Here is a 26411-nt window from a genome sequence, read left to right on the forward strand (position 1 = left end):
ATGCCAAATGGTTCAGAATTCCCTTTCTAGAAAGTAATCCTTTACATTAAGCAAGCTGCATGAAGTTATTTCTCACCAGATGTCAGCTTTTCTTCCATAGCCCTCTCCACTGATCACTTCTGGACTCATCCAATAAGGAGTTCCCGTGACAGAGCGGATACCAGTCCCAGACATACAGATTGTCTGCAGTCGCTTGCTAGCCCCAAAATCTCCAAGCTTCACGTTGCCCACAGAATCTCTGAGAATATTGGCTCCTGAGTTGAAGTGAGTGTAGAGACAGAGAAAAAGAAAAGAAACAGAAGCTGCTCAAATATACAACTCAAAGTATAGATTTATAAACCAACATAGCTAAAACCTAGTTTAAAATGATTTGAAGTCCATGCAAATTATCTCGTCACTGCAGCCACCATCCAATGTTAAATTCTAAAGATGAAGGTGCTTCTTTTTAAAGATACATCCAAACCATCATTTTCTCAGTCCATTACTGTATACTATGACCCACAGAACATCACATTGTATAATCATTTTTTAAAAATTATTGGAAATATTTCATCCTTGAATGTTGGTGTTTACTTCAACAAAATGTCTCCCTGAAGGTTTAACTTAGCTAATCATAAAATAGCTGCAGTGACTGTTGTAGCCAATCCCAAAACACTAAAGAAAGCCGATGAGATGGTCTCTATCATATTCTTTAGACCCCTTTCCCTCTTTCCACATGCTCCTTGCCAATGCTCCAGCTTGATTTTGTCTTTTTTTTTCTGCAGACTGCAATTGTGAACCATTTTTATTTTCCAACCGTAACTATGTTCCTATCCTCTAAAAAAAAAAAATTTAAAAATGTCAGATGGGTAATATACCAAGGGAGTTACTTGTTACACTTTAAACCTTACATTTCTAATATCTCCAAATCTAGTTTGAGACTATAATATGAAAAATAATGCCTCCTGTAGTTTTCCAAGTGAAACCAATATGTTATGCTATTACTTGCCCTACAGATACTATTCACTGCAAACTATACTTTTGGAAACAAAGAACAGCGACTGGGTAAAGAGTGGAGGATTTTGACTAATAAAGATACAAGAGGAAAATATGTTTTATTCCTTATTGCATTCATAATATAACACGTTCTATTTCCAGATCTTGTCACCACTCTTCCATTGTTCTTTGATCTAATCAACATGTCTTCTATTTGTCATTTCTCAATGTGATTATAATACCGCAGAATATATAGTTGTCATTTTCCCCATAAGTAAAACCAAGTTATTTTATAATGCCAATTCATGACTTTTCAAGTATACCAGAAAACAGATTCTGGGGAGAATCATATGCTCATGAATTCAATAACATCTAATCTATTATTAATAGCATTTGCTCATTTATTGAACAGCATCAGGATACAGATAGTAATGCTACCTTGAAAACACAGCCAATATTTATTTCCTCGCATCTATGACATAAATAAGCATAACAGAACATATGGAAAATGCGAACCCATGTAGATTTGGGTGGATCTCTTACCTTTAATATCTCTGTGTACAATCATGTTGCTGTGAAGATAACAGACTCCTTCAAGAATCTGCCGAGTGTATTTTCGAGTAACATTTTCCGTTAGTGCACCATAGGCTTTCAGCTGATCCTTGACAGAACCCTTCACAGGAAAAGCAGGAAATATTTTATTTATATATACATACACACACACACACGCACGCACGCACACACACACATATATCTCACATCTATATTTTTGTGCCTCCAAGTCAGTTTTGATTCCTAGTGACTGCCTGGTGCCTAATTCACCTAGTGCTCTTAGCAAGATTTTTGGCTATTGCTTGTTTCTTAGAACAAGAATGACTGGCCCAAAGTCACCAGTTGGCTTTGAGCACAAGGCAGAACCGGAACTTATTGTTTCTAGGTTTCTAGCCAGGTGCCTTTAATCATTACACAAAACTGGCTTTCTAACAAACTGAAATCTGAGATGGATTAAAACTACTTTCTAAAGAATCTATAGATCTCTTACCCCTGGCATGTACTCCATGAAAATGCTCAGGGTCTTTTCTGCTCGGTCTCTTAAACATCCATAATACTGAACAATCCGCTCGTGCTGAAGGTTCTTCAGTAGCTGAATCTCACATTCCAATGCACTCACTTCCTACAGGCATAAGAATTGCCAGATTACCTTGAGAAAGATATAGGACAATGACCTCCACATAAGTGCCACTTTTTAGTGGAGGTAAAATTTAGACAACCTCAACCTTATAAATGATGGGTCATCAGACTTCATCTTCTTTCTCCACATCCTACACATTTGAAATTAAATATAGTAATATTGCTATTTTTAAAGGACAATAAACTCACATATCTGACATGGAATCTTAAGTCCTATTCCACAAGGAAGATAGTCTACAATGTAACTACAAAAGTGGTCATTTTTAGGTAGTTGCTGAAACATTAAACTTTGCATTCTAATTTCTGTATGGCATAAGACGTCATTCATCTATTCCCTTGATGATTCATTTCTATTAGTGATGTAACCATTAGCACTATCCAATTGCTAAACTACATGACTTTTTCAGTCAATCAATTAAGCCCGCAATTTCACAAAATACAATTTTTCCATTTACGATCCAGTTATTTCTCTGCAGATAACTTTTCATTTTAAAAATAGGGGAACATTACATTCTAATGAAAGTTTATACTATACTAACAGTAGGCATTAACAGTATCACCACAAAGCACTTAAAGAAATTAGGGATTCTTAAGAATTCATTTTAGAAATACCCTAAACTTCAGAAAAATCTTTAGGACAATTTTGTGTCTCTTCTTCCCCTCAATTTCTTTTTTTTTTTTTTTTTGCATCTCTTTGAAACTTAATAAAGTTGAATAAAAAAAGAAACATCTTTAGGACATAATGGTTGTATTGGTACCTTATTGAAAACACTGTTTATGTCTTAATAAATCACAATTTTATCAGATACATGCAAGCTTTTTCTCCTGTTTTGCCATCTCTATATATGAGTTCAGAATTCACTGTGCCCAAATAAATCAGGATTTATAATCACACACACTCGTAAACGTAGAACTATGATGCTGGCTTCTCTAGATACAATAAATCACAATCCTAGAGCTCAACATCATATTTATACCGGTTAGATGTTTAACAGAAAGAGTGACATAAATTGCCACCTTCTCTATAGCTACACTGTTCAGCCCTGGAGCAAGGGTGCTTTGAATAAAATCAAGCAAACAGACCTACAAGAAATAAAGACATCATGTAATTAATTTTGTGGTGACTGCCAAGTCACCATCAAAGCATGGATTAAAACCTACAACAAATTTTGTCTGCCATTTACAATTCAAGAAAGGTTTAAATTAGATTTAAAAAGTTATGGATTTGCTTTTGCAAAAAATGAATTGGAAACTTTACTATGTGGTAATGATGAACACATTATTGCTAATGTTTATAAACTGTTATTGAATTTGGAGAATGACTACGTGAAACATAGTATGATTGAATGGACAATATTTTTTGAATATAATGGTTGAACAATGGGAAAATACATGGAGAAAGGGTTTCAATTTTTTAAAAATAAAACGATTAAACACCACGGATATTTAACACTGAATAAATTGTCAAAAACATATATAGGTATTTCAATTGTAAATGTAAAAAAAGAACTTTTTACCATCTAGATAGGTCTGAGACGAAGCAAAGAAACAATGGAGTATGATTCACATCTTAATACTTAAAGTGAACATAAAGCCAGAGGCTCTTCTCTAAAGCTTAATGGACAAAGATCTTGAAAAAATGGAACTTTAATGTTATAGATGCTGACAGCAGCAAGAATGGTCTATGCACAAAAATGGAAAGATACTTTGATTCTTATAATGGATGACTGGCTGCAAAAGCTGATGGAGTTAGCAGAGACAGCTAAATTGATTGCTTTAATTGAAGAAAAGAATACAGCTAACTTTGTTTCCACTTGAAAACCACTTCTACACATTGTGCTTGAGATGGGAGGAAAATGAGACTTTGTCTTTTGGTTTTGCTGATTACTCAGATTTGTTGTTGTAGAAAAGGCTAGTGTATATTATTTATGTAAAAACAAAGAGTTGAGGCTATGTGTTATCTTATTTTACTGCGCTAAAAAAGAGTAGGAAATCAATGCTTTTTTCCCCTTTTACCTTAACTTCCCTTTCCTCATCCTCTTTTCTTCATTTACTTTCCCATTATTTTCATTTTTCTTTGTACTTTATATTTTGATAACTAATAAAAAATTTAAAGGGAAAAAAACCCTACAAATTTCCTTACACTTTGTACTGCATTTCTTTCCTAAGCAAATTATTAACTTGTCCCTATCTCTCTAACCATAGGAGGCCTAACCATAGGTGTCATAACACAATAATTAGATGCAAGTCAACATGCAGTGGGACTTAAAAGTTTGTGAACTTTTTAATTTTGAACTCTCCCACCCAATATGCAGCTTTGGATAATCTGCCTCAATAAACACATGAAGAAATGTCATGTTTTTCATTCATTTGTTTAATTGGGTTCTCTTCATCTAGTTTTAGTACCTGGGTGGCTCATAAGTTGCGTTTTAGCTCATATTTATGGAGAGATATCGAAAATTCAGAAAGAGTTCACAAACTCTTAAGCACCTCTGCAGCATTGTTTACATCCTGCTCTCAATGCATCAGTAAATATAAGGAGAAAACAGGACTCAATGCCATTGCTAAGACAGGCAGATAGGAGAACAACTAAGAAGCCAGTAATTCTAACAAGAAATTCGATTTTAAAAAAGCTAAGTAAATGGCTCAATTGGGCCATGAGTAATTATACCCTTGGGTTGCAGTTTCCCATTACAGACCAGGAAAGTGGAAACTGAGAAATACAGAGGCATTTTAGTATCAGTGTTTAGCCATGGAAATACCTTGCTTGTTTCAGGACTGTCTGGGTCAAACTGGACCTGTTTAGCTGCAAGTTCTCTGCCTGTATCTACATCATAGCACAAGTATACCCGACCAAAGGCACCTTGTCCTAGGAGCTTCCCTCGTCGCCAGTTGACTGGAGCACTTGGAGCTGTCAAATACAAGTCATTTTCCAATTACAATTCTATCCTAACACTGGCATCAACAATACTGATTTATATCAGATAATTTAATTGCTAAAGCAATAAGAAAGATAAAAATGTTTCCCATATGTAAATTACAAGAGTCTAATATCTCAGCTGAAAACTGTGACATGTAAATACATAACTTAAAATAATGCTGCACTTAATTGATTCTTGCTACTGCCCAGGAGAACATCAGCATTTCACAAATTTTCTATCCCAACATCCCCAAAGAACAGCTACATCACATCAATGATTATCTATCTTGGCACTCTTGTTAATGACTATCAGTAGCCTTTAAAGAATCTTCTAAGGTAGGATAAGCTGCCATTCTTGGATTGCTTATTAAAAAAAAGAAAAAAAAATCTGATCTTAACTATGAGCAAGAAATACAGAAATAAACTTATCCACACAGGCAAATGTCCAGAATTTCCTCTTGGAAATAATTGAAAGTTTGCAAAGTACTGAAATCTGGTAACATTTCTTTATCAATTTTAAAGCTATTTTTATAATGCTCACATAAATAACTGTGCAATTTATTTAACTTTACTGAAATCTGGTACATTGAACAACAACAACTGCAAAATTGAATTACAGATACACTGAAGAGGAACCTCCACTGTCCCCAGCCAGTGACTGCAAAAATGAGAATTATAATCCACCACATCTGGATTATAGGTTAAATTATTTTACAAATTGTAAATAATTGTTTATTACAACAGAAATTCCCAATCTAATTCATGAAATTTACTCCCTGACAAGTTTAGGATTGCAGGATTGTATAGGATTGCAGTTCTCAAATGCTTTGCAGAATACATCTGTACATCTGTTCAATAATATATTGTTCAACGACCTTAATATGCCTGCAGCCTCACCTGTGTAAGCAAAGGAGGGACAGCCTGATGTATGAATATTGCTAAATAAGATTAAAGGTTACCGCCACATTTTAAAGAAAAAAATCTGTATATTCCTCCTGATATGAAGATGGGAGAATCTTCTAATGTTGAACTATACTAGCTCACAAACTAATCTTGAAAATGTTAATCCAACCCATAAAGCGCTGAACTCTTTGTCCCCATTCACTTTGCACCAGTTTTGCTTTTTAAACCCCGGTCTCTGCTTGATCCCAATGCAGCCTGAATGGAAACTGTATCCTTGGATATTCTGGTTCCACCTTGTTGTTCTTCCTGCATTTCTAAAGCATACTCCATTTTTTTATGATTCTGTATTCTCTAATCTTCTTCATTGGTTTGTAAAGTGGACAAACATATCTGAAATACCTTCTAGAACAAATAACTGAAATAAATTAAGATTGAAGAACAACAGAAAAGAGAAAAAGTACAGGAGAAAGCAATCCTGCTCGATTATGGTCTGTGTTTTCTCACGGAGTTTTCACATGTCCTTCTTTCCTTGAGAAAGAAGGACAAGAAATATAATTATAATCATTTATGCAGTGGAAAAGAAAAATAAACAGAAAATAAAAAAGGAAATAAAACACTTGTGGTCTTTATTGCCTGCTTACTATAAGGCCTTCAATGAAGTCCCTGTCCCGTATTTCAATTTCTGGATAGTAAGAATTACAACTTGTCCTTGATTTACGACCATTCATTTAGCATCTGTTCTAATTTATACCAGGAGTGAAACAAGTGACAACAGGTCCCCACACTTACAACCGTTGCAGCATCCCCATGGTCATGTGATCAAAATTCAGACACTTGGCAACTGGCATGTATTTATGATGGTTGCAGCATCTCAGGGTCATGCTATCACTGGCCAGCTTCTGATAAGCCAAGTCAATGGGGTAACCTGGTTCACTTAACAACTGCATGATTCACTTTGCAGTTACAATAATTTGCTTAACTGTGGAAAAAAAAGGTTGTAAAATTGGGCATGACTCATAATAATTGCTTAGCAACCGAAATTCTGGTCCTAATTGTGGTCTTAAGTCAAGGATAGGATATAGGACAGCGATGGCGAACCTTTTTTGGCTCGCGTGCCATAAGTGGGGGTAGTGAAGGGAGGTCGTGTGCGGACATGCCGCACCCATAATGCAATGCGCGACCCCCAGTACGCATGCACGCACTACAGGCGTTCCCTCTCCCATTTTTACATGCTTTTTTCGCCATCCCCAGGCTCCGGAGGCTTTATAAGAGCCTGGGGAGGGAGAAAACAGCCTCCCCCACCACCCCCGGATGCCCTCCCGAGGCATCAGGGAAGCTTCCAGACAGTCCCTGAGGCCTTCGGAGCGCTCAAAACGATCCTCCGAGCAAACCAGAAGTTTGCTCGGAGGGTTGTTTTGAGCACTCCGAAGGCTTCAGGAACCGTCCGGAGGCTTCCCTGAGGCCTTCGGAGCGCTCAAAACGACCCTCCGAGCAAACCAGAAGTCACTTCCGATTTGCTCGGAGGGTCGTTTCCTGTTTGCTTGGAGGATCGTTTTGAGTGCTCCGAAGGCTTCAGGGACTGTCCGGAGGCTTCCCTGACACTTCCAGAGGGGTTCTGGGGGGGCGGGGGAGGCTGTTTTTGCCCTCCCTGGGCTCCTATAAAGCGTGCCATAGGTTCGCCATCACTGATATAGGACATAGCAGGAATCCCAAACCTGTGGTTGGTGATGTATTCACAACCGGGCCACAAGAGTGGCTGACTGATATGCAGCCCCCCTCACGCAAGCAACGGGTGCCCACACAAGCACCTGACTCACCTGGGCGGTGGGGGCGTGCACCTGTCCCTTACATAAAACCATCTTCTCTACCCCTCCTTCCTCCCTTGCGCCAGGCCGCCAACCCAGGAAGGTTGGAGAAGCCTGGGATATAGGACAAGATAGCATAGGATGCTTTATTGGCCAAGAGTAATTAGACAACAAAGAATATGTCTCCCATATAGAAGCTCTCAGTATACATGAAAAGCAACACAGCAGAGGAGCCAGTAAAGAAGATGAAAAGCATACTAATACTGCAGTCATACAACATAGATATGTGATGTGATGCATGTACTTAAGACATAAGATAGTATGTAGGAATTAGGTGTATCACACAAAATTTCCACTGTAAAAGTTTAGAAAAAGAGGAATTCTCTACTTTCTTCCAGACCTTATACCTGTAGAGAAGCTGCTATTACGAATTTTATTCCCTGTTTTTTTTAAAAAAGCAACATAGCATTCGGCAGTAATCCTAATGGTTCACTAATGCCAAATATTTATTATGGTCCGTTTTGAAAGAGTTAATAAATATTCCTGTATTTGGAAGCATTAACTTACATTTAGTTGGGATGTTTCTCTCCTGCACAGTGAGTGCATTCTCGCTTTCAGCACTCCACATATGTCCACAGGTGTCCAAATACTGCACCGTCAGACCAAGATTCTCCCCATTTGTGCTTAAGGAACGGCTTGATGGTACTAGTGTGAAGAGGTTGCCCTGCTGGCGCCGAATGCGGGGAAATGTCCTCCGGCCTGAATAGTTAAGAACTATCATGAAAACCAGCTAAATATTCCATTCAAAAGCTTGACACAATAAAACAGAAGTGGCATTAACATTTGGAAGTTCAATAAAAATACAAGAAATCAAATGTAATTATTTGCTGTGCAAGAATAAAAATGAACAGACACTGAACAATTCTACCTTAAGAGTGTGCAGACTACCGTATTTTTCAGAATGTAAGGCACATCTTTTTCCCTCAAAAAAGAGGCTGAAAACCTGGGTGCATTTTATACACTGAATACAGCATTTTTTGCCTCCCAAAACCCCGCTCCCTTCACCAAAAGGCCGTGCATAGCCATTAGGAGGTTTTCATAGTCTCCTGGGGGCTAGGGAGGGCAGAAATGAGCGATAAATGGGCCGGTCTTTTGCTCAATTTTGCTCCCCCCCCAGCCCCAAGGAGCATTCTATAAGCCTGTTAAAGGCTATGCATGGCCTTTTTTTGAAAAAAAAAAACACCAGCCCGTTTTTGTGAAAAATAGGCCATTTTTGGGAGGTCTGCAGAGTGCAAAAACTCTTTTTAAAAAAATTTGCCTCTTCAAAATCTTGGTGCGTCTTATACTCCGAAAAATACGGTAATCTTGTGCTAATGCAGTGATGGCGAAACTATGGCACGCGTGCCACAGGTGGCACGCTGAGCCATTTGTCAGGGCGCGCGAGGTGCTGCCTTGTCAGCTGGCCAGCGCATGTGCGTGCGCTGGCCAGCTGAGTTCACCCTTTTTAAAAGCCATTTTTCGCCCTCCCCAGGCTCCAGAGGCTTTATAGGAGCCTGAGGAGGGTGAAAAGAGCCTTCCCCTGTCCCCCCCCCCCGGAGGCCCTCTGGAGGGTTCATGAGCTTCCGTGAAGCCTCCGGAGATAAAAAACTGGCCTTATGGGCAAATCGGAAGTTCGGGAATGGACTTCCGGTTTGCTCGGAGGGTCGTTTTGAGCGCTCCGAAGGCTTCAGGGACCATCCGGCGGCCTCCCAGACGCCTTCGGAGCGCTCAAAAGGATCCTCCGAGCAACCGGAAGTCACTTCCGGTTTACTCGGAGGGTTATTTTAAGCGTTCCGAAGGCTTCAGGGAGGCCTATGGACGGTCCTTGAAGCCTCCGGAGGGCATTTGGGGGGGCGGAGAGGCTGTTTTCACCCTCCCCAGGCTCCTATAAAGCCTCTGGAGCCTGGAGAGGGCGAAAAAAGCATGTAAAAATGGGAGGGGGAGCGCCTGCAGTGCACGCATGCACATGGGGTCGCGCATTGCATTATGGGTGCGGCACACCCCCACATGACCCCCCTGCGCTCTCTCCACTTATGGCACGCGAGCCAAAAAAGGTTCGCCATCGCTGTGCTAATGTTAACAATGTCCCATACATATTGGCAGGTGCAGTTGAGAAGGAGAGTAAAACCAAGTCTTTTGCTGTTAAAAATGGGTTTACTCACAGAATCATCTATGAATGTGTTTTTACTTGTCCAATAAATTATAAATATAAATACTGTTTTAGAGATAGCAAAAAAAGGTTTCTTTTAAGGTATTGCTTTCATCCTCTTATAACTCTGGAACAGTCAGGAGCTCCACATTTGAATTAATATAGTCCTCCTTTTTGAACTGTCTCTCGCTCTCTGTCATACTCTCTCTTTTTAAGTAAATTTACTGCAGTAAAACAAGAAGACAAAGCTGCTTTATTGGTACATTTTTCCATGCCGCCTCCTCCTCCTCCTATTTTCAAGCTATTTAAAAAAGGATGAGGGGAGAAAAGGGGTTGGCAACTGGTGAAACAGAAAGGTTTTTTAGTGTTGCGAAGTAATAATCCTATTATTAAGTTTAAAAAGGGATTGCACACCCACCATCGTTGTAATCTTTGTACTGCATAGAGACATGGTAACGCCGAGGGTAAGTCCCACCTTTCTCAGCTTTATCAAATATTTGATTCTCACGATCTACAATAAAGAAGCAAAAATGTTATACTATCAAACATGCATCCACACAAAGACCCTTTTAGAAAAATATATTTTGCCATAGGTGGTATGAAGAGACAAAAAATAGAAATTATTAACTTCACCATGGGAGGAACACCTGCAAAGGTGGTCCATGGGAAGTGAAGTGGGAGGCTTGACATTGGGGAGTTCAGGCTTCACACGTCTGTCCATCCATCCATCCACCCACCCACCCAAATATCTACCTAAGCAATGAACATATCCAACACACTTTCCTCTTCTTATTTTCCCCACAACAACCCTGCTCAGAGAGTGATTGGCCCAATGTCCATAGTGACCAACCTGGCTTGAGCTAAGGCGGGACTTGAACTTAAGGTCAGAATAAACAAAATGACAGAGTTGGAAGGGGCCTTGGAGGTCTTCTAGTCTAGCCCCATGCTCAAGCAGGAGACCATATATCAGGGGTGTCAAACTGGATTTCTTTGAGGGCCGGATCAGCATTGTAGTTATCTTCCACAGTCCAGCTGGGGGGTGGGGGAATGGGGAGACGGGATGGACAGTCCCTTCTTAAAGATCTCCCTTTAAAAAAAATACAAAATACAATAGCAGAGTTGGAGGTCTTCTAGTCCAACCCCCTGCCTAGGCAGGAAACCCTTTCCAGACAAGTGGCTATCCAACATCTTCTTAAAGACTTCCAGTGTTGGGGCATTCACAACTTCTGGAGGCAAGCTGTTCCACTGATTCATTGTTCTAACTGTCAGGAAATTTCTCCTCAGCTCTAAGTTGCTTCTCTCCTTGATTAGTTTCCACCCATTGCTTCTTGTTCTACCCTCAGGTGCCTTGGAGAATAGTTTGACTCCCTCTTCTTTGTGGCAACCCCTGAGATATTGGAACAATGCTATCATGTCTCCCCTAGTCCTTTTTTGTATTAAACTAGACATACCCAGTTCCTGCAACCGTTCTTCATATGTTTTAGTCTCCAGTCCCCTAATCATCTTTGTTGCTCTTCTCTGCACTCTTTCTAGAGTCTCCACATCTTTTTTACATCATGGTGACCAAAACTGAATGCAGTATTCCAAGTGTGGCCTTACCAAGGCATTATAAAGTGGTATTAACATTTCACGTGATCTTGATTCTATCCCTCTGTTGATGCAGCCTAGAACTGTGTTGGCTTTTTTGGCAGCTGCCGCACACTGCTGGCTCATATTTAAATGGTTGTCCACTAGGACTCCAAGATCCCTCTCACAGTTACTACTACTGAGCAAGGTATCACCTATACTGTACCTGTGCATTCCATTTTTGTTGCCTAAATGTAGAACCTTACTCTTTTCACCATTGAATTTCATTTTATTAGATAGTGTCCAATGTTCAAGTTTGTCAATATCCTTCTGTATTTTTAGCCTATCTTCTGGAGTGTTGGCTATTCCTGCCAGCTTTGTGTCGTCTGCAAATTTGATGAGTTCCCCATTTATTCCCTCAAACAAATCATTGATGAAGATGTTGAAGAGTACTGGGCCCAAAACAGAGCCTTGGGGTACTCCACTGCATACCTCCCTCCATGTAGATGCAGTTCCATTGAGGACTACACGTTGAGTGCGGTTGGTCAGCCAGTTACCAATCCATCTGGTGGTGATGCTGTCCAACCCACATTCTTCTACTTTATCTAGTAGTAGGTTATGGTCTACCTTATCAAAAGCCTTACTGAAGTCCAAGTAAACTATATTGACGGCATTCCTCTGGTCAACTAATTTTGTCACTTTGTCAAAGAATGCAGTAAGATTAGTCTGGCATGATCTGTTTTTGACAAACCCATGTTGGCTTTTGGCTATTACTTTGTTTGCTTCTAGGTGTCCGCTAATTCGTTGCTTGATTATCTTTTCCAGAATCTTTCCTGGTATTGAGGTCAGGCTGATAGGTCTGTAGTTTCCTGGATCTATCTTTTTCCCTTTTTTGACGATGGGAACCACATCAGCTCTTTTCCAGTCCTCTGGCAGTTCCCCGGTGCTCCAGGATCTCTGAAAGATATAGTTCAGTGGTTCTGAGATCTCATCTGCCAGTTCCTTCAGAACCCTGGGGTGTAATCCATCCGGTCCTGGTGATTTGAACTCATCTAGGGTAGACAGGTGCTCACTTATCATTTTCTTACCTATTTCAACTTGTGTTCTTAATCTGATTTTTGTGGTGCTGTTTTTGATAGGTTGGACTGTTTTATCCCTTTGTGTAAAGACAGATGCAAAACATGAGTTAAATAGTTCCTCTTTCTCCCTGTTGCTTGTCACCTTCTTGCCACTTTCTCCCAGCAATGGACCAATTGTTTCCTTAACTCTTTTCTTGTTTTTAACATGTTGGAAGAAGCTTTTTCTTTGTTATTTTTTACTTTTGTGGCAAGCCTTTCTTCATTGTGAGCCTTAGCTTTCCTCACTTCATCTTTACATGCTTGGGCTATTTGCTGATACTCTGCCTTGGTTATATCCCCCCCTCCCCCGCTTTCCACTTTTTGTACTTACCTTTTTTGTCTTTCAATTTGTCAGAGAGTTCTTTATGCAGCCATGCTGGTTTATTTTGGGAGCTGTTATTTTTCTTCTTCATTGGTATTGTGCTAGACTGAGATTTTGTAATCTCATTTTTCAAAATTTCCCAAGTTTCTTGAGTTGTTTTCCCCTTGAGGATTCTCATCCATGGATTTTTCCCCAAGCTCTCTCTAAGTTTATTGAAATTAGCTCTCTTAAAATCCAAGACTCTAGTTTCACGTTGTTCTACTACTTGTGCTTGCATAATGTTGAATTCCAATATTGCTTGGTCACTTGCCCCCAGGGTTCCTGTGGCTTCAACACCTATCATTTCCTCTCTGTTAGTGAGAATTAAGTCCAATATGGCTGATCCCCTTGTTCCCTTCTCTACTTTTTGGGAAACAAAGTTGTCTGCTAGGTTTGTTAGGAACCTGTTGGATCTACCACTTGGTGCAGAGTTTGTTTCCCAGTTGATGTCAGGGTAGTTAAAATCCCCCACTAGTATTGTGGTGTGCTTCCTACATACCTTAGTTAGCTGACTAGCAAAAAGTTCATCTACTTCCTCTGCTTGGTTGGGTGGCCTGCAGTATAGATCTATGGCAATGTCATTTCTCCCCCAAACTTTAATATTGACCCAAATGCATTCAAGATAGTTCTCATCATTGTGCTCTATTTCTGTAGAGAGGTAATTATTTCTTATATATAGTGCAACTCCATCTCCTCTTTTATTTCGTCTATTCTTAATAGACCAAATAAAACTTTAAAAAAACTTAAAAGGTTTTCCACTTTCTAGTCTAGTGCCTTAACCACTTGACCAAAATGATTCTTAATCACTATATTCAAACTGTTATGGTAAAAAATGAATCATAAATAAAGGCACAATTTAGTTTTTCAACTATCTCTGCTACTCTGATAAGCAAAGTCAGTGGTTGTTAACATCTGATGGAAACATACTTACTGCACATGTAAACATTTTTGTTTAGCAAAAAGTAAACGCAACAAACATACAACTGAAATATGAAAGTTCTCTATCTCCTTTTATTTGCCAGCAACTATCAGTATAAATAACATCTCACCTGAGAAATTTTGCCTATTATCTGGAAAGCTCTGGGCTCTGGACATGCAGGATTTTCGGAATGAAAAGCTATTTTGAAAAATGGAATAGAAGAACACAATGTTACGTGATTTCTAAAGTGTCTAAAGTTGAAAAGTTGAAATTACTACAGAATTCCTATCAATAGTTCTTGCTGTCAATACCTTTCTCCTGACTGGCTCAAGGACTGACAACTACCAGATAGGGAATTTTCAGCACTGCTTAAGGGATCCAACATCTAGAATAGAAGATTACAAAAAGTTAAGTTAAATTTAGCCTACAGCTGAAAGGACAAAATGCAAAATTGAGTTAAGAGATTTTAAGTGAATTTCATTAAAACTGTCAAAGATTAACTATGTGAGACTTTTTTTAGAACCAGTGACGTGCTCAATTGATAGTATTTCCATCTATTATATTAGTAGAAATATCACCATAAGAAAAACTATAGTCCCGTGATGGCGAACCCATGGCACATGTGCCACAGGTGGCAAATGGAGCCCTCTGTGTGGACATGTAAGCTGTCGCCTAGCTCAGCTCCACTGCACATGCACAGGTGCCTCCCGCCAGTCAGCATATTTTTAGGTCTCTGCCGTGCATGCGGGAGATGTGCATGCATGGGGGAGGGGTTGCATGGGCATGCAGGGGGCAGAGGATATCTTTTTCTTTCAGGAGGCTGCAAAATGGGGCACAGGCGAGTTTTGTGCAAGTGCATGGGAGTATGGGGGTCACGCGCATGAGTGGGGGCCAGGGGGAGTGCGGGAGGATCATACATGCATGTGCAGAGGGGGCACATTGTATTATGGGTGTGGGCACGTGCACGTGCGCTATTGCGCATGCGTGATTTCGGCACAAAAAGGACAAAAAGGTTAGCCATTACTGCTATAGCCTGTGAGTAGCAATCAGTTTGATACCCAAGTCAAAACATTTTTTCACTGGTTCCTGAGGGGAGGGGGGCACACTTATGCATTCCCATCCATTTCTTCTACATATACACATTTTTTCCCATTCAATGGTGTTAAGAGACAGGAAGAGGAGGAGGACAAGATTTCTTGTTCCCTTCTAACATCTTGAGCAGAAGTACTGAACTGATGGGAAGAAGAAAGGAGACTTGTGGTTTACACTGTCTCTCAACAACCTTGAAGTAATATATCTCCTAGCAATGGGAGAGAAATTCTCCCCTAACAACGCTATGTAATACCAGCAGATTCTAAATGACAGTGCACCTCAGAAACCTAGAGATTTTCTTCTTCCTGATATCAATGCAGTCTATCCCTTCCAACCATACTGACCAGGATCACAGGGAGAAGCAAAAAAGCAGATAACTGAATCTTAATAAGGGAACCCAGCAATTTTTGGCATGTCATCCAGAGGGATGAAGGGAGTCTTCAATTTTGCTATCAAATATGGAGTGAAAATTCCCCACTACAGGTAATTGTAAAAACTGTGTTGACTCTTACCTCTAATTGATAAGACTTGGCTTAAGGGGAAAATGGAAGAAACTGGAGCTTGGGAGGACCCCCCTAATGATATATGAATTTCCTGGCTTTATATAACCAATACCTCCCACTTGCAATATATAAATGGTTCCCATGACAACATTTCTATGAGAAAACAAAGAATCAATTCCTGGAGCTAAGATTAAATCATAATGTTAAAAAAAGTTAATACTATATAAAATGCAGGTTTACATATACATGAAAACATTAAACATGTTGGGCAGGGCATGTAGCTCTCTAGTAAGACAAGTATGTAACATGCAGAAGGTCCCATGTTTGAGATTTGATATCACCACATAAAATAGTATTTGCTCTGAAGCACAAAGCCTTATGTGGATTCCTAAATATCTGACAGTAGTTTCCAAACACTTTCCAAAGTTGATGCTGAATTATAATTGTTACTGTAACAGAACGGGGAAATAGTAAATATCCAGGACATACTCACCTTAATTTCATTTAAGTAACCAAATTCAATCTAATTTTAATCCAAATTCAATCCACTTTCTGGAAGTAAATGACTCCCAACACATTACCAAATGTCAAATGTAGCCACTGGCATAAAGAAAAAGGTACATCCTTGATGCAAAATAAGAGAAACTCAATTGACATTGAGAGAGCTATTGCCAACTGGCATGAGTAGTAATATAGTATGGAGGGGAAAAGATTACTGGTTTGCTTTGATCTATTTGAATGTAAGACAATTTGTTATGTAGCATATAAGAAGTTCAGTTGAGGAAATCAATGGACATTGCAGGCTTTATTTTTTAAACATATTTTTAATCTCACTTTTTATATTGGTAAGTGTATATTGTATACATATTTTTACATTGATAAATTCTTTGAATTTTGAACTTACGTTTTGTTCATTAGTTTCTGGTATAAATTCTCCTTCACTGTTTATGCTGGTATAGGACCCCTGGCGAGCAATTCGCTGCTGTCTCTCTGGGACATATCCTGGTGGGGGTGAACTTCGACCTGTATTCTGAGTGCCTGAAGATTTAATGATGCTTATTAAACGGCTGCCCAAGATAAAGGACATCTGAAAAGGAAGTGATACATTTTGATGCATTTCAAACCAAATACAAGCACCACTTTTAGTGGGTAGAAGGTCAGTGGACCAACATTGGGAATACCGTTTGAACAAAGGATCTTACAATAAGAGAGATATTTAAAAGATTCTGTATGCGTGATACACCAGATGATAATTTAAACAAGCATTCTGACAATGCAGAGTGATGTGACTTTGTAAATGGAAAAAGGGGGAATATGCAATCTTTAAGAAGCAGAGGAACAATTCCCTTCTTCAAGAATGAATTCATCATCAACAACCTATACACATCTCACTTCCAAGGCAGTCTTAAATCAGCAAGGAGGCGAATAAAGCTTAAAAGCAATGCCAAGTTCATAGACATAAGAGTCCTGTCCATTTCCTCAGGTTCAATATTTCCCAAATAACAGGGCAAGACTACATTCCTGGTAACTCCACAGGATCTGTACAAATGCTGACATGTAACTGAATGCTTTTCAAAGGGCATTATAATTAATGATTTAATTGCTTTGTACTTTTGTACATATGCTATGGATGAGAGATATGATATCATATGAAATTAAATAAAATTTACAAAGCTAGCACTGGAAGACAGGAAGTTATGAATAGAGCAGCAACTGGAAAGGAAACAGACGGCAAGGAAAGGAGTTGTCCTATTTTTTCAGTTTTTATGGATGTGATTCAGAATGGATATGGATGGAAATAGCTGCAAGGCCATAATTTTTATTTCACATAACTATTAATAGTAGAGATGTGAAGAAGGAAAGAGTGCATAGAATGAAAAAAAGGAACACAGAATTTATAGCATAAGGGAGGGGAAAAAATTAAGAAAAGGATTATATGCACATAATTGTCCAGGAGCTGGATACAGTTGGGTAGCTAATAACAGGACATGAAGATAACAAGCCACAAATAAAATGTTTGCAGAGTTCAATATTATTTATGGTCATAATACAGAGACAGATTAATACACTCACTTATGGACAGGTGTCTGCTTCGGGGTTCAAGTGGCTGGTAAGCAGTGTTTACATCTCCCATAGATTGGGAAGTTTTGATTCTTACTTGCTTTGGCATCCCTGAATGGGATGAGAGACTGATCTGTTAAAAACAAAGTGAGACCACTAAGATTTAAACAATTTAGCATTTGAAGATTAGAATGTTTTAGTTTTAAAACAATGACAAGAATGAAAAAAATAGCTGGAGTGGTATGAAAGTCTGGATCTTAATTACAGCCTACAACAACTTGTTAAAGACCTGACAAGACAATGCACAAGGTATTTACAAAAGGCCATGCACATTCTGAGTGCAGAACTAACTGCATTTACTAAGGATTCCTCGCTATAATATTAAAATTAATGAGGGATATATTCTTAGCAAAAACCCAATGATATATCTGCAAGTTTATATTTTTTATTTTATTAAGTATAAATAAATTCAAACTGAGGTATTCTGAAACTGAATTCTCAGTACTTTAGTCTAAATATTATCTGAATTTGGAAGGCACTAGTAGAAGCAATTGGTAAATTACTTGTAGCCCTTATAAGTAAAAATTGCTTTTTTCAATAGCAAGCAAAAATTACTTTTTGAAACAGTGAAAAATATGTAATCAAATGTTAAATGTTAAATTTTATTTTAGCATTTATATTGCCAAGCTAATTCTATTATGACAGGAGGAATTAATCTGCTATTCTCGAGATTTTGGAGATTATAATTCTCATAAATCCTAAAATTAATGTTATCAGCAAACAAAAAAAGTGAATGAAATCAAACTAATAGATTCTACAATATAGATTTAATAGTTAAATTAGTTAATAGTTAAATTATTAAGAGATTCAAAACTTAATAAGGCTTTATATGTATCAGTATGAACTAAAGATCAGAACGCAAGCTCAATCCCTCCAAGACTGAGTGGCTGTGGTTCCCGGCATCCCGATTTGTACATCTTGTTCCATCTTTGATGATAGGGGGAGAAATTTTAGCCCCCTCAGAGAAGGCTCGCAATCTGGGAGTCCTCCTGGATACGCGGCTTAGTTTAGAAGAACACCTGACGACCGTGACCAGGGGGGCCTTTTACCAGGTTCGCCTGGTATGCCAGTTGCGCCCCTTCCTGGATCGGGATGCTCTGTGCACAGTCACTCATACCCTCGTCCTTTCTCGCCTGGACTACTGCAATGCTCTCTACATGGGGCTGCCCTTGAAGAGCACCCGGAGGCTTCAGCTGGTCCAGAATGCGGCCGCGCGGGTTGTCATGGGGGTACCTAGGTGCTCCCATGTCACACCCCTTTTAGGCGGCCTGCACTGGTTGCCGGTTGTTTTCCGGGTGCGATTCAAGGTATTAATTATGACCTTTAAAGCGCTCCATGGCTTAGGCCCAGGGTACCTGCGAGACCACCTACTGCCACCAGTAGCCTCCCACCGTCCAGTACGATCCCACAGAGTTGGCCTCCTCAGGGTGCCGTCAGCCAAGCAGTGTCGGCTGGTGACCCCCAGGGGGAGAGCCTTCTCTGTGGGAGCGCCTTCCCTCTGGAATGAGCTGCCCCCGGAGCTCCGCATAATCCCTGACCTCCGGTCCTTCCGACGCGCCTTAAAAAGTTGGCTTTTCCAGCAAGCCGGCCTGGCCTGTTAATGTTAATGTTAATTTATTTTAAATGTACTGTTTCTTTTTTTTTTTTTTAAACCGGTTTGGTCTTTTTGGAATTGGGTTTAATCTTTTTTTAACTTTTGTGATGTATGTTTTTAATGTTGTACGTCGCCCTGAGTCCTTTGGAGAAGGGCGGCATATAAATCCAAATAAACCTGAAACCTGAAACCAGAACACAACCCGAAAACATGGAAATAAAACTAAAAATCAATCAATCAATGCAATATTTGACGTAAAAAATACTTTCCTTGCTTTCTAGCCAGGAATTCATACCATGCCAATATTTGGGGATTTATTACAACCTGTAATTTCCTTACAAACAACTTCAAGGTGAACAATCAGTGATGACCAGAAATAGGATGGAAGACTAATAAATTATTGATATTCTGTTTCTGCTTTAAGCAGTGTAGTAAAGAATCTTTTAGTGAGTCAGTAACTAATACGAGTTAATGACCAATAATTTATTGTGATGATCACGACAAATGTGAAACTGAAATAGATTGCGTTGCTTTTACTCACATGATTTTTATCCTGAGACAGCAGTAATATTCTAAGGCTTTTCACATTTGAACTTCGGTCTAACAGATCTATTGCCTTATCAAGATCATCTTGACTTTTCAAAGGAATAGATAACTGCAAAGAATAAATAGAGACAAAAGAGTTCGCAAAGGTTCATTCCATTTTAAATTCTGAATAGCAACAAGGGACCACTTGTTGAACAAGGGGAAACCAAGGCAACTCTCTTAAACTGCTTTATGCTATATGGATTTGCAATAACCAGAGTTTATGTAAGGACACATATATAAGCTATAAAATAGCAAAACTGTTCCTTCAGATATATTTCAAACTGCATTTATTTTGCATGAAGGAAAGAATTCAATTATCACCTTTTTAACATAATTATTTCTACATGCATTTCCCTAACTGATATCCAGAAAACTGTATATTCCTTTGAATTTATTGTAAGAACAGTGTGGAAGGGAGATGAAATTAATTTTAATATTAAAAATCAGTTCAGTAATTTCAAATTTTCAAGCAGGTTTCCATGTACTATCCAATTATACCTCCGTCCCCCCCTCCCCCAATAAGTGAAGCAGACTTCTTCAACTTGACACTTTCTGTATTATCTCAACTATACATGCTAGAAGGGAATCTGTTTCGTAATAATTTTATTAAATTTTACAAAATTTAAAAAGATGATGAGGACATTCAGTACAGACAGAAAACTGCAAACTAATTGGTTCCAAAATTTCCTATTTCCTGAAAGGATAATTAATGTAGTGATCCTATCCACTGTTCCATTTATTTGAAAATTAATTATTCTCTTTGGTAAAATTCCCTTAATTGAAATCAAGTATCTTGTTTTTGACAAGCTACTGTAAATATAATTAGTTTTCTGCCTGCAAATCAGGAACTGAAATTATTTCAGTTTTAGTTAAAATCAATACAATTTTGACAAATGTTCTATTTTATTTAGGAAATGCCACAATCTTATATTTTCTGAGCAGGCACTTTGCATGTTTGATTGCTCCTGAAACAAAGGGATTTACTTCTGAGTTGCTTGCACAGCCTATTGTTTTTATTTTATTTTTTGTTGGAACTAAACTTAACCCTTTTAGAAAGGAATAAAACACACTATGTAGTGTAAGTTACTACCTCATTATTCATGTAGTAGAGATCCAGGGGCTGCCCAAAAGCTGTTTTCACTTTCTGCTGAACATCTTCATAGCGGACAGGCCGGGTAAAGGGGATAATTCTGGATGGGACACCAAAATACTGATTATGGCAGCAAAGTGGGCTCTATATAGTTCATGTAACAATATGGTTTGGACACTGTATCAAACTTTTTTCCTCCTTTTTCTTCCTTTCTTCTAAATTGCCAACATAACCATTCTTTGCTAATATTAATAAATTCTCTCTACTTTATTTTTACAGGCAGTCCCTCCACCTTGGATTCTGTTATTTATGTATTTTTAAAAATTATTTAATTGTAAAGAAAAAAAATAAAAGTTTTGTTACAGATCTGACACAGCTTAAACAAGATGACTGCCATAGAGTTAGGTTAGTCTATATTGGGACAATGATATATATTTTTGGCATTTGGTCTCTGTACTCCACATATTGAATTTGAAATGAAACATTCAAGATGTGAGCAAAGTGAAGCCTTTTAGCTTCAATTCAAGGGGTTTGACAAAAGTGCAACTGTTAATCATTGAGAAATCACACACACATAAAATATGCGGTCCAAAGAGATGTCTATGCAAGTAAAAGAGGCTACTGTATTCTCTGCTTAGATTCAGCCAAATTCTTCAAAACTAATAGCATGCCACTTTCTATTGCAGATGGATAATGACACAAAACATATAGCAAAAGCAACCCAAGAGTTTCTCTAGGCAAAAAAGAAAGAGATATTCTTCATTGGCCAAGTCAGTCACCTGATCTCAGTGCAATAGTTCACTTACTGAAGGCAAGACTGAAGACAGAAAAATCCACAAACAACTGAAGGCAACTGCAGTAAAGTATCTCAAAGGAGGAAATTCAGCATTTCTCATGTGAATGGGTTCCAGAAATTCAGACAGTCACTGATTGTAAATGATTTCACCCAAGTATTAAAAGCAATCCTTGTATTTGTAGTTATGTTAGTTCATTATTTATAAGCCACCAAAAATGGGAGTGAGTGTATTAAAATAGCTGAAACTTCTCAATAGTTAATGCCACACTTTTGTCAAACCTCATGAATTAAAGCTGGAAATCTTCCCTTCACTCATATCTTAAGGGTTTCATTTCAAACACAATGTGGTGGTATACAGAGGCCAAATGCTAAAAAACTGAGCACTATACCAATATATACAATCCTGACTATATATCTGAATTGCAGTAAGGTATATAAAAAGAAATAACAACAAAAATATATCAAAATCTTACCGCCTTTCCCCATTATGTTCAAACTTTATCCTGATGTCACTCTGCCAAAACAAAATTATTCATATTGCCAATTAAATACTTTGATAATTTAAATTCAGTTTATAATAAAAGTATCTCAGAGGATATTTTATCATTTAAATTTGTTACTAATTGCCCAGCATAGAACCCAATAAAAACAATTAAAATCATATATAGACAGGCCAGGCTAAAACAATTGTAACAACAAGAAACCACAACAGGGTCCCCCAAAATACATAGTTCTAGACCTGAGACCAAAGTCAGGTTTAAGAGCCTTCCAGAATGCCAGGAGGAAGAGTACTGCCTGTAACTTGGGGTGGGGAGTGGGATCTGCTTCAGAGTGCAGGGATTAAAACAGAGAAGGTATACTTCCTGAATACCCAAGATGACAATGTTTAATAGAAGGGATGTGGAGCAGACCACTCTTCTGTGGGCAGAGACAATTGGAGACAGACGGATTCTCATGTCTGCAGGGCTTTATAGGGAATAACTAAGTGAACTGCACTTGGAAGCTGACTGGAAACCAATTCAGATTTCATAGCAGCAGTGACACATGGACATATCCAAAAGTGCTTGTTATTGTTTGCACCATGGCAGAAGCTGTAGCTTCTGGATGGAAAAGAAGCTCCATATAGAATAGACTGCAATAATCCAGTCATGAAATCACTAGGGCACGATTAACTATCTGAAGGACTTCTGATTATTTATTAATATTAATTAATTTAAATAAATACATATTTATTTATTAAACAACTAATTCCCACAACACTATCAAACTATCTAGAAAGGCAGTATTACCATCATTATTCTCATCATCCACTATTACCTACTTATATCCTCATGACTCTAACTTGGTTGCTTGTATCTTACAATTTATATTGTTTACTTAGTATCCTAGTATGATTTATGTTGATTGCTTATTCATTATCCATGACTGTCACTAAGTGTTGTATCTAATGTTTTATGATGAATCCATTTTTACAATGACTATGATAATGCTCTATCACTATTGTTGTATGTACACTGAGAGCTTATGCACCGGGGACAAATTCCTCCTAATCACACTTCGCTAATAAAGAATTCAATTCAATTCAATTCAATTTCTATTTCTATTCTAATTAACTTATATTCTGCCATCTTACCTAAATGTGACTCTAGGCAGTTTACAACAAATAAAAGTAACATGATAACATTAAAACAATAAATATTAGCACTAAATTTGACTTAGAAATTAACAAAGATATAAAATGCACAAGGGGAGGGAGGTGGACAAGGCACAACTAGCACACAAGATGAATCTGTATGAAGGTTTTCCTGGAAACAACTCCCACCAGCTCTTTGATTCTATGATTAGATTAACTATCACCAACCCAATCCAGGTTTCTGAAAAATACCTGACATCTTCTGTTTCAGATGAGCAAACGATACCAATCCTAACGTTTCTCACCAAAATGCTTCCTTAGCTTAACATTTCTTGTATAACCCAAGTCGTTTCTAGCAATAGCAATAGCACTTAGATTTACATACCGCTTCATAGTGCTTTACAGCCCTCTCTAAGCAGTTTATAGAGTCAGCATATTGTCCCCAACAATCTGAGTCCTCATTTTACCAGCCTTAGAAGAATGGAAGGCTGAGTCAACCTTGAGCCAGTCAGGATCAAACTCTGGCAGTCGGCAGAATTAGCCTGCAATTAGCTTGCAATGCTGCATTCTAACCATTGTGCCATTCTACAATGTGCTCTAGATGTGGTTGCTCTTAAACAGTATCCAGAAGCTATAACTGGTTCAGAAAGCAGCAGTGCTGGCAGTTATGCATTTTGGTGCACTCATATTACACTTTTACAATTAGCTATACTGGCTTCAAATATGTTTCTAGGTGCAATCCAAGAGTCAGTCTGTCCCCACTAAAGTTCGTCACGGCATAGGGTCAGGTTATTTGTGGGACCTCTTTTGTTTCTAACCACCCTGTAGATTTAGGAGACGCATGGTACTAGCCTATATGAATTAAAAAGTTATCAACCTTGTGGGACCCAGGCAGCAGGCCTTTGTGTCATGGCCCTAACCCTCTGCTTTTCAGAAAACCTTAAAAGACATGGATGTGTTCCCAGGCATTAGAGTCAGACTGTTAATTGGAGCCTGTTATTGTTTCATACGTATCAATTTGATTTTGTACCCTGGCTTTCATTAGTTCGATGTTATATAATAATGTTAGCTTCCCAGAATTCTTGCAGTGAGATGGGCAGCCATATAAATTGAATGAATGAGTAAAACCCTGCATTCTACCTTTAACAATTAGTTCTATCAAGACAGAGTCCTGAGTCTCACATATTTACTTCTGGAATATAACACAAGATCTGAAACTAAGGTATGCTTTTCTAGTTGGAGAAATTCAGAAAAATTCTGCTTTTCATTTTAGTTTTTTCAAATTAATGTTATTTGCATTATTTAAAAGCTATACTAATGGCTAAACAGTCAATACTAGAAGAAAACTTTTTTTTTTACCTGTGTCTTTTTTTCCTCTACTGCAGGACTATTTTGTTTTCTTATCATAAGGTTGTTTAGGAGACTTGGGTTGCTGGCACTGTGTTTTTTCTTAAAGAGGGAAAAAAACTCAATTATTTATTTAGGTGAGAAAAAAGTTGACTTTGTATGATATGTGAATGAGAAATGTAGGGTTGAGTGTGTAGAATGGATGGAGTTTGTTTGTGAAACAACCTTAAAGGTATACTGGTAGGAAGTATCTGAGCATGGAGAGAGAGGGTTGGAAGATACTTGTTTGTCTGTGGAAGTATTCGTGGGCCGAATGGAGTAATTTAATATCTGGAATATTTTCCATCATGATAATATTCCCAATTACTTGAGCTTTATACAGCTCTCAATATAGAATTTATTGGACAATTTTAGAAAGAAGATCAGGACATCAAAACAGAAATGACACAGCTATAACTCGACCATAATGCAGGCTAGTAGCACTATCCATCTCTCCTGAATTACCTTTAATAACACACACTATCTCCTCCAAATTGAAAATAAGTATGAAAGAATCTTTGGGTTCTCCAAGGCATTGGAGCAGAGTAAAATATGTCACTGAGATTGCTAAGAACTCTGGGTCCAGCTGCTGAAAGGTAATGTGACTGGAGGAGTTAATTCCTGAGCAATGTTTCTACTAGCCAATGACAAACAAGATTCTACTTATCAGGAATGTATTACCTGTCTATTGGAATGTGGGGAATCTTTGTTCTTCATGCTATCAAAACCAGACAATCTGGGACGCCGGCTCATTTGGAGGGCAACCAAGTCCTTCATGATAGAATTCAAAGCCTCCTGTTCATCTGAAACAATGAAAGCAAAGATTTCTAATGACTGGCCTATTTTTAGAAAGGAAAGTTTCCTCCCCCCACTTTATTTTGTCTATTATTTATCACGATTATTTATATTATGACTTTAACAATCTCCCCCAAACATCTGGCAAGTAAACAAAGGATAATAAATATTTTATCATATTATATTAACAAAAACCCCTCAGGATATTTCTACTACGTGCATGTCCAATAAGTTACAATGTACTAATCTCCCTTCAGATTGGCTAGGATCATTTTTAATTTTTCTCCCTTTTACTGCTTGCATTGGGTCTAGTCATCACTAAATTACACAGGCAGTCCTCAGTTTATGACTGGTCGCTTAGCAGCCATTTGAAGTTACAACCTACCTGAAAAGGAGACTTATGACCTGGACCAGTGGATCTAATGCTTGTTGCTCCCTTGCAGCTGTGTAATTGCATCCTTTGTGTGCTCACAAACACAGCTGAATTTACATCCATTTGCACCATCCCATGGTTACGTGACCATGTTTTACAACATTTTTGTCAAAAACAGGCACTTCCCTCCAGTTTGGCAAAACTGTACTATAGTAAACCATAGATTGTCTTAGTGACCACGGTGTTTACCTAATGACCACCGTATCCATTTAACAGGTTCAAAAATGTTCTAGAATCAGATTAATCCATTTTATGATCATTACAATTTACGACTACAATCAATGAGTAGACTCTATTACAGTTATAACTCAAGGACTACCCATACTGCTTCCACTGCAATACTATAAACTTCTGTCCCTTCTTGAAGATATTTTATCTAGTTCAGGTACATAAGCAAAGACCCAAAACAATATTTTCTAATATTAATATTACAT

The 26411-nt window shown here is 38.3% G+C and overlaps 1 protein-coding gene across 2 annotated transcripts in view; it reads right to left on the minus strand.

Moving 5' to 3' along the window:
- MAP3K3 (mitogen-activated protein kinase kinase kinase 3) overlaps nucleotides 1-26411 on the minus strand; it is a 64309-nt gene that overhangs the window by 16588 nt on the left and 21310 nt on the right. For both annotated transcript variants that reach the window (XM_081970076.1, XM_081970077.1), the window contains exons 2-16: nucleotides 25431-25552; nucleotides 24723-24812; nucleotides 22204-22244; nucleotides 20935-21034; nucleotides 19798-19911; nucleotides 17615-17735; nucleotides 16446-16579; nucleotides 14258-14331; nucleotides 14077-14144; nucleotides 10401-10493; nucleotides 8362-8553; nucleotides 4929-5077; nucleotides 2018-2149; nucleotides 1519-1648; nucleotides 77-254 (exon numbers count right to left, since the gene is read on the minus strand). In XM_081970076.1, the coding sequence (XP_081826202.1) occupies nucleotides 77-254; nucleotides 1519-1648; nucleotides 2018-2149; nucleotides 4929-5077; nucleotides 8362-8553; nucleotides 10401-10493; nucleotides 14077-14144; nucleotides 14258-14331; nucleotides 16446-16579; nucleotides 17615-17735; nucleotides 19798-19911; nucleotides 20935-21034; nucleotides 22204-22244; nucleotides 24723-24812; nucleotides 25431-25552 (1738 nt within the window). The remainder of the gene's footprint in view (nucleotides 1-76; nucleotides 255-1518; nucleotides 1649-2017; nucleotides 2150-4928; nucleotides 5078-8361; nucleotides 8554-10400; nucleotides 10494-14076; nucleotides 14145-14257; nucleotides 14332-16445; nucleotides 16580-17614; nucleotides 17736-19797; nucleotides 19912-20934; nucleotides 21035-22203; nucleotides 22245-24722; nucleotides 24813-25430; nucleotides 25553-26411) is intronic.

The sequence above is a fragment of the Natrix helvetica genome, assembly GCF_964273705.1.
Source record: "Natrix helvetica genome assembly, chromosome: Z".
NCBI lineage: Eukaryota > Metazoa > Chordata > Lepidosauria > Squamata > Natricidae > Natrix > Natrix helvetica.